The sequence below is a fragment of the Esox lucius genome, chromosome 12, assembly GCF_011004845.1.
Source record: "Esox lucius isolate fEsoLuc1 chromosome 12, fEsoLuc1.pri, whole genome shotgun sequence".
Lineage (NCBI taxonomy): Eukaryota > Metazoa > Chordata > Actinopteri > Esociformes > Esocidae > Esox > Esox lucius.
In genome coordinates, this window is record NC_047580.1 from 28,730,243 (window position 1) to 28,750,338 (window position 20,096).

Here is a 20,096-nt window from a genome sequence, read left to right on the forward strand (position 1 = left end):
CGGCACTGGTACGCAATTGTGCACGTGCTCAGTGCGAATATCACAAGGTCTCAATATGTAAGCAGAGTGCGTTTCCTGTGGTTGCCTTTTCGAGTGCAGTAAACTCTTTGTCAGGGAAGCATTCCAGAAGGAGACACCTATTCACTGAACTGAATGAAAATGACTTTGGATTCCAGACTGTCTCTGCTAGTTGCACTTACTGTTGTGTGTGTGTAGGGGGGGGGAATAGCAAGACAAAATGGCGAGAAAATATAAACACATGCTCTCCCACGAAAGATAGTGGGCTTTGAGAGTGCCATAAGAAATAAACCTTGTAGGCTAAACGTGGAATAATGTTAAATAGTTAATGAATACAATACGCCACTGATTTTCAAATTAAATAATATATGTGTGTATGCCAGGTCTTATAGTGTGAGAAATGTTAAGGGAATTAATTATTACCGTAATATTTTTTAATAAAATTCTACTTGACAGACCAACTTTTCAATTCTGTTTATTTGAAGTAATCTAGTATTCTTAATGAAGGATTTACAGCCAATAAAAACAGCCGATCAATTGCAAAACAAATGCAGGAATAGGAATATAATACATTTTCAGTAATATATGCAAATATTCTTCTATCTATATCTATAGGCTAATCAAAATATTTCTTTTTAAATTAATACAAATATTCGATTTTTTTTTAAAGGTACGTGGCCCAGAATATGTTTTGTTTTTGGAAAAGGTAGAGGAAACGGAAAAAGTGAAAGGAAATTTTGAGGGGAAAATGAAACCATATTTTAACAGGTTGCAAATGCATTATATCGGTAGCTCACATCAACACAAAGCAATGGCCCACAAATTTAGTGTAATCACACATGCATAGCCACAATCAGATGAATATTGGACTCTCTGCCCCAATGCAACCTGCATACAGAAGATGATTGAACGAAGACAACATACATCATTTCCACTTTCAGTGGCGAACAAAAAAGATATATAACAAACATTTGAGGGAATAGAAAACACATTTCTGTCAACAGCTTATTTGGCCTAAAGTCCATGTGCTCTTCCGAAAGCGGATGAACTAGGTTAGGATACGATAGAGGATATGGCAATCATACTTCCATGGTCCTGAAACCAAAACCCAAGCAACACCAAAATCTGAGGAAACCTAACCAGAAACCAGGAACAAAATGAAAAGGCAACAAAAGCGGTCTAACGTCTACCCCATGTTGTTTACAACCCATTATCCCTCTGAGAAGCTAAAGTACGTTTTACAGCCGCCACAAACATTAGAGCCGGGGAGAAAATATCTTGGTCCCAGCTATTACAGCTCCAGTTCATTTACAATGCCATTTGCGAGGACTTCAGTCAGAGCCTAGGGTGTAATTTAACGGAAATTGTCGGCCTTGATGAAGACGAACTGACGTAATCAAGGCAGTTTCTTGTTGCCGAGCCAGGAAGCGAATCCCAACAACATGAAACTACCTAAACCACGCATCAGTTGCGGATGACGGAGTGTGCCACAAGGAAAGGAAACAAAACAAACAGCAAAACATTCAAAGCCAAGTAAGGGATTTTATTGTCTGTCTAACGTAACACAGCGATAAACTGGATTATATTATTGGCACTGTCATATCCTAAATAATCTTATTGTGTAGAATATTAAGCAAGGAAAACATTACATTAGCTTTTTGTGTGTAGTGCAACAAAATAATAATACAATAAACCGTCCAGCTATCATGAAAACCATGTAGACATGACAGACATCGGTGTAATAAGCAGCGAGACCAATGGCTTTTTACAAAAAATCTGTGAACGTGAATTGACAAGGCGTCGCGTCTCGCGTGCTCCAGAGATCTGTCTAACCGGCTCCACTGACAGACCAACAGGCAGACATAAGCAACTACTCATCTCCAAATCACAGCCGAGACACAAAACAATAACACACATCTATTCGTGTCCTACCTTGAATTTCCCCCAAAGACGCCCTGTTGTGTTGGTCCTCGTGCATCCATTCCGTCCTGGTTGCGTTTTTATTGTTCTTAATCATCCATCATTTTCGTTTCTTGCTGAGATAATGGTCCAGTATCCACAATAGAAGGCATCAGTCAGCCTACAAAGCAGAGGAGCCTTCGAGCGCGTCGGTGAATCCAGTGCACAGCAGACACTCTGCACCGTGTAGAATAGCCTAGACCTTCTCTGCTCCACACACCTATAAACGATGCATTTTTACTGCAGCAGCCAGCTAGCACATTATATTTGAAGATCATAAAATCCACCGCGAGCTCGCGCTTCTTCCTGGAGACGATCCTGACATTAGAATTTTATGACCTTGACTTATTGTGGTCACCTGGATAATATTTAAATCAACCTAATGGTCTCCCTCTTCTATTAAAACGGCACGGCCATGATCTTCCACTCTTTCTTAACCGCATGCCTCTCTCCTTTCTTTCCATAATTCTTTCCTTCTTCCTTCGCTCACTCTCTCTCTTAACAGTGTGCCAAAATGATAATGGGAAGGACAAACTATATGTTATATATTTCTAAATCCCCTCCTTTATTTTATTGGACCATTTTTCCTGTAGGAATCATTAACGGGCCTAGTTAAAATGACGCAAAATGTGCATGCAAATAGTACAGAGCACGAATAGCCTATCACATATAGCAAATGTTCAAAAAATACTGAAAACCACCAGATGAGGCTAAGGGGCTCATTTCTCGGGGAGAAGAAACAAACAGTCTGTTTTGATTTCAGCAGTTCTAAGCTACTTGAGTGTTGGTGTTCATTACAAGCCTTGACTTTTATTTTGCTTTATGTGACAAGGGCAACCGCACCACAAGGCCTACTTAACGTTCAAGTTATAAAAGGCAAACAAGTGCAGAACGGAAACATTTCCATCCTACATAAAGTCGTTTTATATCGTTGAAATAGTTTCTTTGTATGAATGAAAACTTTTGTTTGTGTGTGTGTGTGTATGTGTGTGTGGGGGGGGGGTTCTGTGTTGGGTGTATATGTGTTTTGAAGGGTTGTAATAATTAATATGATATCAGGTGAAGTTATAGACTGCCGTAAAATGATCCCGACCACGACATTCTCTGTTGAGTTTCTTGAGTTTCATTCTTCGGTTCTGGAACCAGATCTTGACTTGTCTATCGGTCAGATCGATACTCTTACTGATCTCCAGGCGGCGCTCACGAGACAAATACATGTTGAACAAGAACTCTTTTTCCAGCTCCAGTGTCTGATGCTTTGTATACGGGCATCTCTTCTTTCGTCCACTTTTGGCCTTCAACCAGTTTCCTGAAGCATTCTCCAACGTAAAATCACCTGTAGACATAAAAAATTTAAATGAATGATCATACTGCAGGACTTCCTACGTGTTGAGTCAACTGCAGGCTGCGTCAGGTCTGCACTGCCGAAAGACCATGTCTGGACAGTGTCTACCAATCTTTATCTCAAATGCACATTCAAGTTCTTGAGCTTGAATCAAATGCCTACGTTCTGTAATGGGTTTCAATGGCATCTATTTTGCCAGCATTCTGGGAAAGCTTTCAAAACAAAACGCTACAACATTTTCAGTAGAAATGAAAGATTCCACAAGGTACCTATTCTGCTATAGTGGCCATTTTCACGCATACCAATATATTTTGGTACAGGCTATACGGAAATTCACAACAATTTGGAAAACATTTTTTAATAGTTATTAAAATCAATTAAAGCAATGCGAGAAAATGATGACATCTTTGGATTCTTACTGGCCTTATTTCACCCCAGAAAGACGATCAGAATGTAATAAAGAAGGCACAATGGTTTAATAATATGAACATGTTGGCTGAATTGAGGTTATAGAAAATAATAAATTTGTGTGGCCCATTTAAAAATAACTACACCGTAAAATAAGCATATGGATTGCACTGATTAACCATGTTAAAAGACAAGAGGAATGGGTCAATTTTAAAATGATAGTATTTGTTAAACTTTAAAAAATGCGGGTTAAATCACACAAGTTGTTTGGTTGAATCTTAGTTGCACAATAGTATTCTAATAATTAAAATTGCATGAACAATTAGTTGAACATTCGTTAATAATATATTTTCAACATTTATATTTCTTTTTCGATTTTTTTGGGATTACTACACAGACAACATTGTCGCAGGGGCATCTATTCAACTACCATATTCGGTATTATTAAAAAGTGTGTTATCATGCCAGTTAAAATAATGTACATAAAAGGATAATAGACAGTTTTATTTAAATAAAATGTACTTATACACCTGGACAATGAAAGAGCTCTATGAGCTAGGCCAAACTCTTGACTATGCGTCTTTATTTTTACTAGTAGGCCAAACAGAATTTCGTGGATGTTATTTTATACCGAGCTTTCTAACATAATTTATGAAAATGCAGACGTGATGTAATAAAATATATTATACTTTTTTAGAAGTACAGAGTAATACTCCATTATGCTGTTAAATAGAGCTAGGCCTTTATTTATATATTTTACATAGTAGTGTGTGTGCATATGTGTGTGTATGTGCGTGCATGTGTCTGTCTTTCTGTCTGTCTGTTTTATGAGTGTGTGATTTTGTTTATTTCAACGATAACTACCCATCTTACATTCTCACATTAATAGGAAGGTGAGAAATGCCATCCCCACTGTAACCCCCGCTAGGCCAGCCCGTTAAATGCCTTTTACAGTGTCTCCGAGATCTACAGAGCGGCAGATATACAGTAGCAATCACACTTCCAGAATATCAAAACGCCCACACTGAAGTCCATTTTAGTATGCCCTCCAGCAAAGGCTTGGCCACATTGTATCTCACAAAGGTTTTATGGTAGGATTTAAAGTACACTGCGCTGTGTGGCTGGTGTGTGTGTGTGTGTGTGTGTGGGAGAGAGAGAGAGAGAGAGAGAGAGAAAGAGAGCGGGGGGGGGTGATTTTTGGCTTACCTTTCAATTCGCTGTCGGAGTTATCAGAACAACTGTCTGTCTTCCCACCCTCATCTTTCTTACTCTTTCGCTGATCTTCATCTTCGATACTAATTTCCTCGCTAAGTGTTTCCTGGTTCGGTTTGTTCATTTCATCAGTTAATTCTCCCCGTGATTCAACAGATGTCGTCACCTGGGTCAAAGAAGCAAAGCCGAACTGATCCTCTTGCTGTCCGGTGCTTTCTCCGGGGTATACCTGTCTCATTCCACCGTAACATTCGGACGCTACTGAGAGCGCGGTTGGATCCGTCTGACTGCTGCTTTTGTCCCCAAGCCGGATGTAAGTAGACGACTCTGCACTGTCGTTGTTAGCCCTGCTGCTACTGTCAGCCTGATACAAACAACAGTACGCCTCCTCTTTTACGTTGTCGGTCGAGAACGAACCCGGTTGTAAACTGGACTGGGCAACAGGTTGCTCGTCGATATTAGTTTTAGAAACCGATGTCCAAGTGCCCCGTTGGGACGACAGGTAAGGCGCGACTTGGTAGCCAAGGGGGTGACTATTGGGAGGAACCTCGTCTTTTTTGGAGAGGGACGATCCAACTACTCCAAAATGTCTCATCACTGAGCATCCATACTCAGAAGCAGCGGAGTGGATGTACATTCCAGGGTTGCTGCTGCAGTAGCCTTCGCCTCTATAGGAAGATGATGATCCTCCCATCAAAGAATCCATAAGGAAATGACCCGCAGACAAGTCATCCTGGCATGACATTTTTTTTTTTTATTATTATTGTTGGTGTTGTTCCTTTGTGTTCCTGTGGTAACGGGTTTCTCGAGAAGAATAAGGACAGTAGGACACTGACATCTTTTGGGGGCCAAAAATCAGTAACACAATTATGGATTCTTGAAGCTCCATGTCATGTGATTTTCAGACCAATAGCGGCGTGGAAGTGGCCTTGATGCTACAGTCCAAGGTGACGTAGGCGCGGTCAAGTTGGTAGGCAAATGGGCATTTGCGAGGTGCAAGGGCGCCATCAAGCGGAGAGATTTGGGATAAATCCAGTCACTGTAGGAGGGAACAAAGGGTTGAGAATGTGTTTATACGTAGGTATAAAAGAAACAAAATCACATAAAAACAAAACATAGGAAATAGTTTGATAAATTTGATTATTTATTGGAAGTTGCTGCAATGCCCTTAAATAAGACACTTATTTTTGGTACTGGTAAACGCTCTCAGTAATTAAATGTACACAGATCTATGTCTGTTGGGTTGACTTCTCAAAGAGGAAGACATGGGCCAAAATTGGGACTATTTGCATTAGCCTAACCTATATAATAATATGACAGTTGCGTTAGTTGCATTGCAACACTTGTTTGGTTGAAACATATTAAAAAGGTCAACCAATGTGAGTATTCAAAAGTTTATTTTTGTCTTGAATTATTTTAGCTGCTTTGTTTTTTAAGTGCATTTAACTTCCCTTTGGGCTATTCCTCTCATTTATAAGCTAATTAGTACCGTTTTTTTAAACCTCCTCGAACAGTGAAGATGTGAGCAGATTCTGGACTGTATATTGACTATATTGTTACAAAATATGACGTCCAAATGCTCATTCAGTGAGATATCTACGATGATTCTACAATTTATTACTACTCTATTAAAGCGAGTAGCAAACCTATCTTTCCCAAAAACAACGTTTCCCTAGTGACTTGTTAGAGTCCATTATTTACACTCCAATTGGTGCGTAAAACAATAGTTGATTTTGTAGACTATTCAAATAAATTTGAAGGGTGATATGAAATTGATCCCACGCGTGGAACCGAATTGTTAATTAAAAGGTATATTTAACTTCCCGATTTCTCAAGCAAATATCAAGTCTAGTTTGATGCCGTTTTTTGAAATAAAGCCTACTAATTGAAGATTTGACTAAGACATTTTAAAATGGCAGATCGTTTATTTTGCTACACACAGCTTCCTGTTGTTTACACCAAGTCGGTATCCTACGAAATAATGTTCTCGCATGTTTAATGTTGGCTTAGCCGCTTTGTCAGAGGATCAGAAATACACATTTTATAAATTGTTATTTAATCAAGAGACATGGTAAGTAATGCTTGTCAGCAATGCTTCACATCTTGTATTTTAAACAATTGCAAGAATGTATTACCGCCTAGTCCTGCACGTAGGCTACATCATTTGAATTTGGAAGAAGGAAACGTCTCCGTGAACTTCGATATTATTTAGTCTAGCCTATAGACCTTATAACACATTCTCGATTCAATATCAGATACGCTAGTGGAGCAACTTCAGCTATTTGGCCAGAAGTAAAAACAAACCAGATAAAAATGTAAGAATGTTGAGAGTTAGAGACGCATTGATTCATAAATAATTAATATCTGCTTTAGCTCCTCAGAGTGTTTGGGAACCTATCACAATCAGAGCCCAACTGAAGTGAAGTACAAAAAAAAACATAGCAGAGCAGGTTTCAATTTGACTTCGGTAGTGCATGACCGAACAACCCAGTCTTAGGCCCACGATATAATTTTTTTAAATTCCTATCGTATTGCAACGGAGATAACATTAGGCATTTTTTGCATGCTCATTTCCGACTATTCTAAACATTTTGTAACAGAGCAGAGATATTTTTGATGGGTGCAGCTTTGAAACTAATATTCTGCAAAACATTAAGAAAATTCTGATTTTTCTTTTTATGAGACAGGTAGAACACTGCCGTTAAAATTACATTTAATTTATATTTTAAAACATTGGGTGATTACAAAAATACTTTTAATCCACAGTACTCAACTCAAATTTGATTGGCTGAGTGCTGCGGATACACATTTCTCTGTAAGCTTAAAAATATTACTCTGTATTGTATTATATCTTCTGAACCTATTTCACGGATCTGTTTGCCCAATGCGTTTAATCTCTTGTGGCTGGTAATAACGCAAAAAACCGTAAGTTTAAGAACCACTGCAAGTTTATGAATAACAGCAATGGCTAACAGCCAAATTGCACGTTTTTTAATTATTAATGTGTTTTGAATATTGTAATGAAAGGGCAATTTGAACTACTTTAAATAATAAAGATTAGGTAAATGCTATAACCTATTGAAATGGGAATATTGGGCCAAGGGTGGCATCATCCGCTGGTCGGAAATAGGATAATGGAAGTATTTTTTTAAGGAAAATTTTTCTAACATAAATTGTGTTCAAGCTTCTTCAAAAAAGGTTTTTGCTGGCTTTATACGTATGCTAACATTGATTGATACCAAATTTTGCTAGATTTCTTAACATAGACCATTGTTAGATAAGCCTATCGACAATGATGCGGTTGAATGCTTTAACTGTACAAACCGCATTGTTGTCATAGCGAAGTTTTATAAAGTAAAAGGTGTGAAAACTCACAGATTATTTCCCCCACGTGTAAGTATGACTCGGCGGGTGACTCAAGTAAAATATCTCATCAGGAACTACGAGCTTCCAAAAACACCATTAGCTTCTGAACGCGGCTTAATATAATATGGAGAAAGGAGTGATTCCTTTAGCAACCACTACAGGCTAGGGGTAAAATGTGTCCTCACTGATTTGATTGATTTCCCCGCCTCTCCATAATTCCATAATCTCTTTAGAAATGAAATTCAGCCTTACATTCTAAAACTAATAATTTAACCATACGATATGTCATGTTAATAATAAGAATGTCAACAATACGAAATATTATATTTACAATCAAAATATGAATGTTTAAGGACTTTGTAGGATATACGCAGTTTGCGTGATCACCACCCACAACTTACTAGAACAACGTTTAATTTTAGTGTCAAATTGTAGTGCGCAATTAGGCTTGTACATAACATACCCTTTGCACAATAACATGTATATAAATTGTCTCTACTTCACAATAAACAGATTTTTAAAAACAAAAATAATGTTTATTTGGCTATCTTACAGTTACCGTTCTAACAACGGTTAATTTTCTTTCAGAGTAGGAATTAGATGAAGTATTCAAATGGGATTTCATTGTTTTGTGATGGTTGTATGTTTAAATGTCATCTTACGAAGCAAATTTAACCAGCATTCTGAAATCTGCATGTAATGTAACCTTGAGTAACAATGCAGGACGCTTGTGTGTTTAGAGTCTGTCTGTGTATGTGTGTGTTCGTTTGGTCCCTTACTTGTGGCTGTATGTAAATTGAAATTGGTTTGTACTGATGATGCAGTAGGGAGATAGGTGGTTTGAATTTAATCATAACTTCACTCATCTGGACCCTGGGTCATTCCATATAGTGGTATTGTGTACTTATCATAACGTTTCTCACAAAAGAGTAATCGGTCAATAAACAACGACTTTTTGTTCTCCCTGATTCAAAAGGATATACGCCAAATAATAACACGTTTTTGTCATCATGAAAACATTTTAGGGAACACGTGACCTTATGACTGTATGTGTCTATTTGCCTCCTTTGTTTAAAGGGGGAGCCATTTGTTTCAAAGAGGGTGATCTCAGTATTTTATTAGGATCCAAGCAGCAGCTTCACTTTCTGGGGTCCACACAAACATTTAAACCCCACACACATAGGACATTAATAGACAATTACTGTACAGGCAAAGACAAAACTGCATTGACCTATAATATATGTGAAATAAACTTAATATGGTCCAAAGCTATTCGTACCTTTGAAAAGGTTTGTTTTGTTACTTTGAATATTTTGACACACACATACAGCGAGAGAGAGAGAGAGAGAGAGAGAGAGAGAGAGGGGTTTTGTTACTTTGATTACTTTGACACACACATACAGCGAGAGAGAGAGAGAGAGAGAGAGAGAGAGAGAGTCTGGAAATGTTTCAATTGTTCATGGGTGAAATAAAATATTCCTACATCATGTCCTTTCCATTCGTTTTATTGCTAAATAGCTGTTGATTTGTGTTTGGTGTAAAATAAGCACAGACACATTTATTCTCTGTCTTTAAACTTTATTCGGCCTACTATATGGTTTTTTTTCTGCAACTTAAATATATTTACCATTTTGCCGAGTAGGGACGACAGGCTACACATTGATATTGCTCTTATGGAGACGGAAAGACGCCAAAAGTTAGTCTAATGTAGGCCACCATGAAACATCTTGCCGATTTGATGTAACGAGGTTGAGCTTCTTGCAAGCAGACTTCATCCCCCTTTGCAAGCTTCTTAAAGACAATTATAAATCAGAGAGGTAGTAATGGGAAATTAAATTCAAATACAGTGACAACCACACAAAGAACCACCGGTTGCTTTCTTAGACGTATATCTTAAGCTTTGAGCTTTCATCACATGTAGTCCAGAGGGAGGGTATCCCATCTATGCAAGTACAGGCGCGGTAGAAATAATTCAAAACTATGGCAACTTATATGCAAGTGAGTGTTGGCCCTTTTTCATGTAATGCATTCTGGTTGTGAGCAGCGGTTCATTGGTGTGTTCAGTAGGTTAACTCCCTTCATGCAAGAACTAATGGCAACATTATTGTGAAGACTTATGCCTTTTATAACAGCACACTATCCTGGGAACTTCAACATTTCAGAACAACAGTGCTCAGTTAAACTCTTGGAAGAAATTATACCTTACACCTCATTAGAAGAAAACTAACCCAATGGAAAAACAAATGCATTAATCATTGGTCCATCATGGTAGAAGTAGGCCCATGAGAGAAAGTTACTTTTTGAACATGCGCCTTCAAATCTGGCATTCACTGAAGTGGTAGAGTAAATTCCTGACCATAATCACAAGCAATTTAATTAATGGCAACGAGGTGTAATTTTGGCGTACGGAGTTAGTCAGTGTAGCAAACACTTTACACATTCCAGAAAACATGTTAGGACCAGAAAAAAGGAATGTTGTGTAAGTAATGAACTAGGCCCACCGAAAAATAATAAACCATTGGTACAATATTAGTTAATAAAATAGTTTAGGCTACATATATTCAAAAACGTATATTTAGTTGAGCGGTGCGTAAAAGCCACCGAATCACTTGAAATACACTTTAGCTATACAGTTCCAGAAACTATCACATAGATTAATCAAATATCTCTTTTGATTGTGTTAGTTAGCTTTTGACCTCACTGAATCACCAGCCACATATATCGGTTCCCAATATATGTTATTCTTCAGGCCATCTCATTGCGGTCCTCTGTGACAGACCGCCATTTTCTTTCCAGTAGCGCGCAACTTAAAGGAAAAGCTCAACTGAACCAAACGCCGGCTGCCTTGTATCTTCTGTCTTGTCGTCTGCTTTAGGATCAGTTACGATTTTAACTAGTTTATAAGACAACCAAAACAAAACAAACGGTTATTCAGTCTCGATGAACACATCTACACTGTTATGAGGTATGAATAAAAGCATCCGTCAAAATAAGAACATGATGATTCCAACGTCCTATAACTTTATAAAGCCTATTGAAGGAAAGGAAACAAAACATTGCTCTCCCATTGTGCCACTGACACAACCCGGGGTGAATCCCGGCCGCCTGTGGTTGATAGGCAGCAGTTTAAGAGCCTGGAACCTCTGCAAAATAGAGGATTGTGACACTGTGTTGCAGAGAAATCCAACAAATTACCGACGTCATCGTCCCAGGGCCAAGGTTGGTGGGTGTGACGAGAGAAGTCTTCTACCCTTGATCTCTGACTGGAGTGTCTCCCTCCTCCTCCGCTGTCACAACCAACACTCCCCATATCCGCCTTCAGCTTCAGTCTGGAGGGACAATGTAATTTAACAGAGAAGCACACAACCCATGCAAACAAACACACGTTGAAAGAGAGAAATTATATAGTTCCGAAATTCAGTGGAAACAGGTGGCGTTGTTGTCATTTGCTAGCTAAGTCGGTTGAAATTAGCTAGCGATATTAACGAGAACTAGCTAGTTAACATTATAGTGGATGAAAAATCTGATTACTTCAAAGTGAAACAGTTTATCAACTAATGTGTTGCCTTCTTTTGAGATACGCCACTGTTGTGTTTTTAAGCCTAAACAGTACACTTTAGAACATCTCCAACGGCTACCATTAAGGATGCGTGAAGAAGAATGCTCAGCCCAAAACGAATGTTCAAAACAGTATAGTGATGAAACGTGCAATGCATGAACAGGTCTACATTAATTTCCACAACAAACGGTGAAAATATAAGTACGTGTTAAAGCTCATGCCAACATGTTATAAAACGTATCATGCGTGAAAACGTATACATTTTACAGGGACAATAAAGTGTATTTACTGGGCGTGCCAAAGCTGGCAAAGTTACCTGTAGTTTAATGGTAGGGGTCAAAGTTGGACTCTCTACACATTCCTTTTTCTGTTCCCACTCACTCCCATTGGTTCAATCCCCTCCTGCACACATTTCCGGGCTAAAGGGGCTCCTTGATTCCACTTTATTGCAGCAGGTTAAAGGTGATTGCCTTGACATTATTGAAGTTCAAAGACTAGTTTTAATTATAAATAGTAGTTAATACACACACGTGCAATCTTACGTGCACATATGCTTTGTGTGCTAGCGGACGCACGCGCGCAAGCCGGCCCACACACACACACACACACACACGCACACACACACAAACACACACACACCAACACACGCACATACATTCCCTCACGATAGCATCCACCTGGTCAATTTAGTCAATTAAAATCGTTCGGGGAGCGTCAATGGATAACTTGGACCTACAATTCCAACATCACATTTTAAGCGTTTTCTTCTATCAAAAAGTAATTTTAATCGTTAGGCTAGCGTAGAAGGCTGACAAGCCAACATGTGTGTGTTTGTGTGTGTATTGTTATTTTATTTGTATTCAACTCTCTCAGTTTGTCTTGGTTGTTATGTGCAGTTGTTGGAGGTTCGACGCTGAGTACAACATGGGCCGGAGTTCACGTTGAACAGTCTTGCCAAGTGTTTTTGTTCGGACAGCAGTCTTACTTGTTTACTATTTACTGCGGAAGTGAAGGCCATTCCCTCCGAACAGACGGTGTAATTAAGAGAAGAAAATAGCCATTTAGTGCCTCTGTCTTTATGGCAGTGTCTAGACTGCAAGAGTGGCGATTCCATTTAGTGGGCACTAAAGGAGGATCTCTTTCCTCTCGTGCTCTGCGTTTCTGATGTCCATTTTCTGTTTGTAGGTTTCAGAGTACTGCTGCGTGTGCTTTACAAAAGCTCAAATATGTTTTGCTAGCGCTATAGTCACTGAGCTTAAATACCTGAAATGAATTTCACCCTAGTCGGCACACCCAACCCCTTTCAACGAACACACACACAAGCAACTAAGTAGGTAGTGGACGCAATTGCTGTAGGCCTCAATAAATACGGCACTTAGTGCGTAATCTCTTCACACGTTCCAAACAGTTTTATCAAAACACTATCCCAGCAAAAAATAACAATTTACTTTACAAACCCACTCAAAAAAATCAGGTAGGCCACAATCAAAAATGTAATCAAACCAAAATGTTATGTGATTATTTTGCCATTATTTTTGGAACCATAATAGCCTCTCCTAGTTTTCCTCAAAAACAAGACCACATCCAATACATTTTATTTTTGACCATGGACAGTCCTATGACAAAAGAAAACCCACGACAGTCTATTCGCTTGATTTATACGTCTGTTTATTTCATAGGTATCTTTATATTAATGATACACAGGCCCAAGGACATATGCATTTACCTCCTCCTCTTTCATAAGGAAACACCGAGCATAAAGCAAATAATTTAACATTAAATTGTTAACATTAAAGCTTATAAAGTACACAGCTTGCTTGGATGGTGTTAAGAAAATAGCAGCAGGAAAAGGGAGAAATTAAAAATAAAATAATATTTACAGTCACGAATGCACATTGTTGCATAGTCTGTACAAGGAAACCATTATTACAGATTGTTCACGTCACAGTTTTCGATGGCAAAGAAGCCTGTAAATACTATTTTGTGTTCAATATTCTGGTCGAAAAGAAATCTTGGTTTTATAGTAGGCTACACATCAAGCAACCAGATTGAAGGGAACGTTTAAATATCCAATAGGCCTATTATGGTATGCAAATTGTGTAGCAACATTTAATAGAATAATACTCGTGACATGCACAAGTGAATAAACACAATAAAGATGCGTGGTAAATAATCGGAAATTCATATGAACTCGACGACAGCATATAAATGATTATCATATAATCAACTGTAAATCTGAGCTAGAAATTCTTCTGCGCACAAAAGCTACAGGAAAATGGCACCTTATTACGCCCACCCCAAATGTTGGAAATCGGAGTAACGTTCTCTTAACATTTATTTTCTCAACATTGCTGTTGATATGGGCTCCTTTTGGACAAGTAACTTTAACCTTGTGTATTACTGGTGATAAGAATTCACTGAGAAAAAGAGTGTCATTGACGTATGACTGCCATCATTATGCTATTACATTCCTCACATGCTCACAATAAGGGGTTTCCAGAAAAATATTGCAAACGATCTCTGCTTAATTTCTTTTCTTTCATTCTTCGATTCTGAAACCAGATTTTAACCTGTCGGTCAGTGAGGTTCAGCATCCGGGAAAGCTGCAGCCTTTTCTCTTTGTTGATGTAAACGTTAAAGAAGAACTCCCGCTCCAGTTCTCGAATCTGAAATTTGGAGTATGGACACCTCTTCTTCCTCGTTCGAGGAGTACCTGTGGAAATCAAAGAAGAAAGACATAATCAATGAACATTCTACATTTTTCATAGTTTCATGTTCATAGTTTGCCATTTACGCAAAGATATTTTCATTAAGTTAAGGAAGCCGAACTCACATGTATTCACGTCAATATAATGGTTTCTGAATAAACTACTCAGGGAATTTCTAGAAGCATAAATTTAATAGTAGTTATTCTGTCAACATCACCCACTATACCGAATACACCAGCCATAAAGACTGTTGAATAATCCCAAGCGCTCTGGATGCAAAGAATATCAATTTACAGCGTTAAGTATGTGTTTATCCCCCTACAAATATACAACAAAAAAATGTAAACGGTCGTAGTTTGTGGGAGATTGCCATGCAATTCAAATACCAATGTGCAGTTGGAGATTAATATTATTTATATTGGTGTGAATCCTCTAATAAAGCTAAAATTGATGTAAGATCTGAGACAAAACCTAATGGAGATAATATCAAGTACACAACGCAAAACAGATACCAGTGGGCCTCTGTGCGAGTGTGTGTGGGGGTGTGTGTTGTCTGAGTGTTTGTGTGTATCTACAGATTCAGGCATATATATCGGCTTACCGAATGCAAAAGGATCCCAGTGCATAATGAAAATGCACAGCCTTATTCATAAGTAAATACACATACAAATAGTGATCCGAATACAAATGTAGCTACATAGACAACATTTCCACGGAATGTGGTTTCTTAGTGCGGCACCAAACATACATTGCAAATACTATCTCGCTCCAGATATGGACACAAATACATATACCCGAGTGTCTGCAACTGACGCGATTTGTCTCACTCACTCTTTTGTTACAAGTAACCCAGAAAAACAAAATGATCTTGCAATGCTCGACATTTGTCCATATAGATGGATAGATACGTATGGAGCCTGTCAGATGGTCGTTAGCTGAATTAGGAACACTATTTTGCCTCATAGTGTACTGGGCTAATAATTTCACAGCATGTATTTTAGAAGGGTTAGCTAGTTTGCGTGCAAGCTGCTAAAAGAAAAATCACATGACGCCAAAAGCAATGTTCTGCCCAATTGGTTTTTACTCACGACAGCCCAAAGAGAAAATCCCTTAAAATGCCCGATGCAAGTTCATGATCAAAGTTAACATTTGTCACAATAGTACGCTCTTAAAATTTCACAGACTCTAAGATAGAAGCGTTTGTGTATAACATCCTTTTTTTCAAAGCGCTTTCCCATCGTAAAAAAATCCTCTCGTTGGAAGAAAGAGCTTTGTAGGTTATAATAAAATCCTTTGAATGCTTATAAAACCCCACATAAAATCTGACCGACAAAACACCGGGCTAGTCCCTTAACCTTTCCCCATTTACAGCTTCGGTACCTACTGGAGTGGCTGTTCTTGCTGGCATCCTTGGTTGCTGAAGACGTACACGAGGCCGAATTTGTATGTTCCTCCTCCTCCTCCGGGTCCTTGTCCTGGTCTGGGGGACCCGGTAGACCCGCTGACTGCTGGGTCTCTGTTTCTAGCTTACTAGCCTCGCTCTTTTGTAAACAATTCTCCGCCGACTGATTGTCCGTGCCGCAGTATGCGGTCTCAAAAAAGCGGTCGAAACCTTGAGGGAGGACGTTGTTTTTCCCCACTCCGGGGTAGAACCCTGTGGAGGGATGGTTGGAGCTGGGGTGGTGGTGGTGGTGGCTGTACACACTCTCGTTCGTTTTCATAAGCATTTCTGTCATGGTGGATGGCGGTAGACAGTCCCTGTGCACCAGATCTTCTCCTGAGTAGCATGATGCATAATTGCTTCTATGGTGCCATTTACTAGAAGGGTCCAATCCGTAGGAAACTTCACGTACCGGCTGCACTTGAGAAAGATTTGAGGAATATGGGTAGGTTATCTGCCGCGACGAGGCCTGTGGAAGAAAAGAAGACACGGCGGAAAATTCCGGGACGTAGTAGGTGCAGCTGGGGAGGTAGATGTTTGAGGCGCAGCCCGTCCTGTCTCCAAACTCGGATGTCCGGTCTTTGCGGGTCTGGGTGCAGAAGTTTCCCAGATTCACCGAGTTAAACATCTTTCTCCCGTACTCGGTACTATAGATAGATGTTTTGGATTCGAACTGCAGAAGGGGAAAATTTAGGAAGGCGAGATGACGCGCAATCCGTCTAAGTCGCCCGAGACACGTGATCGAAAGTAGATATTGTCATATATCAATTTGGAACACATGGATGTGTAGGAGTGGTTCACTTAGGTAAGATATAGAAGGTTCAAACGATTAATTTTCTAAACACTGCTGGAGCACTATAAGAAAATCAGTAACAGCTTTTTGTTTGTTGACTTTTGAGGTTATGGTAATTATAAAGAGAAGCTTGCTGACGAGGCTGTTTATTTGCTAGCGTAGGCTTAGCATGTGCATACAAGATTGATTTTGAATTCTACAGGTTAGACTTCACTATTGCTATGATGATTATGGTGATTTATTATTATTATTATTACTATTATTATTATTATTACCACGAGAACAGTACGACTACCTTAGTACAGGCTAAAATTGCCTATACTGGTATACAGTAGAATATAATAGTCTCTCACACATTGTAATGTATGACTACACACTAACAGCTGCGAGGTTATGATCAAATCCATGCTTTATAACAACACCATGATTCCAAGACCACACTCGAATTGCCCCTGTTTTTGAAAAGTTTGTCTTCACAATATGATATATTAGTAATATAGTAAATATCCATTATGAATCTATAACTAACATCTCTAAAACTCTCACCAAGGCAAAGATTGTGGGTGTTTTTGATTGTTGTCTTAAGATTAATAATGTGAACTTCAGTTGGCAATATTAACATTTCGAGCTAACATATTTTTCAAGCAAATCTTGTTTCTACAATAAAATTTATAAAAACTCACTATTACGAATAATTATTTTTAATGCACATCTGGCTGCATTCCCACGTTACAGGAACCCCGCCCCCACTCCTTGTTTGTATTTTAGCCTATTTTATCCAGGCATGGACTTGATGGAAAACAACTTTGGACTCAAAATATTAACTGAACGAGAATATAATAAAGATACACAAAAGGTGTATGACATAAAGTTTATGGTACTTCATTAGCCTAAATCCAATTTTCCTCATTAATTTATTTTCCCATGGATCATAATAGAACTGGAGGAATAAGAAACTCGAGACCAAGGTTCCAGGCTGAAGGTGCAGAAAAGAACACAAGCGACGCATAACCTTGGACGACCACGGCTGTCGAAACAACTTTAATTTAAAAACCTGGAAGTATATAATAAGAAATAATATTAATTAGTAAATCAGAATTTAGCGTTTGTGTTTGGAAAACTATAGTCGGCTCAACAGCAGCAATATTTAGGTCACCGGGAGGCCATTGTGTTTGTTTTGAAGTAAGTCAATAAAAGGGATACTTTGGCACTAGTGCTTAATTGGGCAACAAATTAATCGATTTGTCATTGAATACCTTCACTCTGACAGCTATAGAGCAATTCGAAATCCTTTACTATATTTATATATTTAATCCACGTTGCTTCCTGAAGAAGAAGAAAACAATACAGGCTACCATTATTCCTTTTAATATGCTTAAATGCTCTTTGACAAGTACAAGTTATTGCATTAATTTATTACACTTAAACGAGATTATAGTTGGAAAATGTACGTCTGTTAGAATCCCCATCAGAAAGAAAAATGCCACGTAAGCAAGTGGCATGTTTGATAATTCAATCCTGTATTTTTTTTTAACTCAGTGTGCTCCTCTTATCTGAAAACGTGGAACCATGGCCTATCTTCAGTCCAAATTAAAACCATAATATCATGGTAATGATGAATGACATTAGAATGTCAATTGATACCGTATTAAGACAATTTTATATTGTAGGGGTAAGAAAGCAAGTCCACCAACTGTTGGGACCTGTAAGAACATTTGAAGAAAACCCAACGCCACATGTGATGTTCCATTTAAAACATCAGGGAAAAAATACCATAATGAGTTCGCCTGTGTATTGTGGAGAGAGGTATGTGGCAATGACATTAGTTTGTTTACAGCCCCCCTTTCAGCAGATAAAAAGGTCCACGTAAACGATGCCTGCATCCAAGTACAAAGAAAGCAGACAGCTGCCCAGACTCAGCACTTGAATTTGACCACTAAAATCCTCTACGCGTCTAACCATAAACCGCCGAAAGCTAAATCTCTTTGTTCAACAGAAGACAATAAAGAGCCAAAGGAGTTTAAAATTAGTGAACAATCTAATATCCCCGCACACACGAAATAGGCCTAACCAGACAGACCTAGGCACACTGTTGTGAATTGTTTAGTATTGAACCACAAATGAATAATTCCACGTGACACCACAAGGGACAGGAAAAATTATTCAAAAGCATTTTAGAAAATAGCTGATGTTGCTCATATGTTCGATATATATATACGTAACACACATATATATATATATATATATATATATATATATATATATGTGTGTGTGTGTTGTGAAGTATGTCGGCACGCTCGGGCTTGTAGCGCCAGTCAGCAGTTTTTGGAAGGCATAGTATTCATATTCTTTGTCAAGGTATTATTATCTTGGATGTCTATTACCACAAATAATGTATTCGATTATAATACATCGGTTTGCGTTACTTACGAATAGAGGTTATCACGAATGGTCAGAATTTTGTATTCACAGGTTGCATAACGTGTGGGCTCCTGTTGCAGTCTACTGTTTAGCCATTTCATTAATTTGTTCTAAATTTCAGTAATTCTGCAAAGCCAGAAATGTAATATGGTGGAATATCCTGCATGATCGTAAATAACCAAAGTAGGCCACACATAGTTGTCTTCATGTAGGCTAATTGTAAATAACCATGTTAAATTTTCTCCAGTTCAGAGAACGCTAACGGCGTTTTTCTACACTCAAATGGCTATGCAAAGGGTTTCTGAAATTGAGCTTGCACTGGAGGGCCCAGTCGCTGGAACGTGACATAAATGACATACCCACAATACCATGGTTTTAAAACCTGGACACAAGCTATAACGAGCAATAAAGCCGTGCGTTATCCTCCCTGGAAGACCAAAAACGATTCCATACATGTCTGAACAGCGCTCCAAGGCGATCATTTGGGTATAAGGTTTACCATGTGTTTATTTTGGGGGATTTGAGTTCAACTCACAGCTAGTCTGTAATAGTACAATCACAGTAGGACCCTAGAGTTGGATGGCTGACATTTCCCTAAATAAGGGTTTCCTTCACACATCATTTTGACTAATCCGAAGGCCCCCGAATATTTCTGACACACTGCTAGTTTGATCACAAAATGTTTGAATATACAGGTAGATGCTTCAACATAAATGTTCAAGTCCTGAGGTTTTCCTGGAATCAGGTGCAGTTGTACAGATTTGCCATTCTCTGCTGAAACAGTTCGGAGAGTAGACCTAAGAGCTTTACGACTTTGTCTAAGGAATCCAAGAGATGTATACATAACACCATAATTATAATTGTGG

The 20,096-nt window shown here is 38.6% G+C and overlaps 3 protein-coding genes across 5 annotated transcripts in view; all 3 read right to left on the reverse strand.

Annotated features, from left to right (window-relative positions):
* The window catches only part of LOC105013628 (homeobox protein Hox-C4a), a 56,440-nt gene extending 53,451 nt beyond the window's left edge, over positions 1-2,989 (reverse strand). The window contains exon 1 of the mRNA XM_020051773.2: positions 1,951-2,989. The gene's annotated coding sequence lies outside the window, so the exon portion shown is untranslated. The remainder of the gene's footprint in view (positions 1-1,950) is intronic.
* A 20-nt stretch (positions 2,990-3,009) lies between these two features.
* On the reverse strand, positions 3,010-11,570 carry hoxc10a (homeobox C10a). 2 transcript variants are annotated; one of them, XM_020051772.2, is made up of 3 exons: positions 11,504-11,570; positions 4,937-5,981; positions 3,010-3,313 (listed from the first exon to the last, which is right to left on the reverse strand). In XM_020051772.2, exons 2-3 carry the CDS (start codon positions 5,685-5,687, stop codon positions 3,033-3,035), a joined length of 1,032 nt encoding a protein of 343 aa, XP_019907331.1. In that variant the 5' UTR covers positions 5,688-5,981; positions 11,504-11,570; the 3' UTR covers positions 3,010-3,032. The 2 variants fall into 2 exon arrangements, with proteins under 2 accessions (XP_019907331.1, XP_010873582.1); XM_010875280.4 differs by lacking the exon at positions 11,504-11,570 and adding an exon at positions 8,318-9,653.
* A 1,948-nt stretch (positions 11,571-13,518) lies between these two features.
* On the reverse strand, positions 13,519-16,750 carry hoxc11a (homeobox C11a). 2 transcript variants are annotated; one of them, XM_010875281.2, is made up of 2 exons: positions 15,960-16,750; positions 13,519-14,580 (listed from the first exon to the last, which is right to left on the reverse strand). In XM_010875281.2, the coding sequence occupies exons 1-2, from the start codon at positions 16,642-16,644 to the stop codon at positions 14,348-14,350; spliced, it is 918 nt and encodes a 305-aa protein (XP_010873583.1). In that variant the 5' UTR covers positions 16,645-16,750; the 3' UTR covers positions 13,519-14,347. The 2 variants fall into 2 exon arrangements, with proteins under 2 accessions (XP_010873583.1, XP_010873584.1); XM_010875282.3 differs by having other exon boundaries at positions 14,406-14,580; positions 15,956-16,750.
* Positions 16,751-20,096: the final 3,346 nt, after the last annotated feature.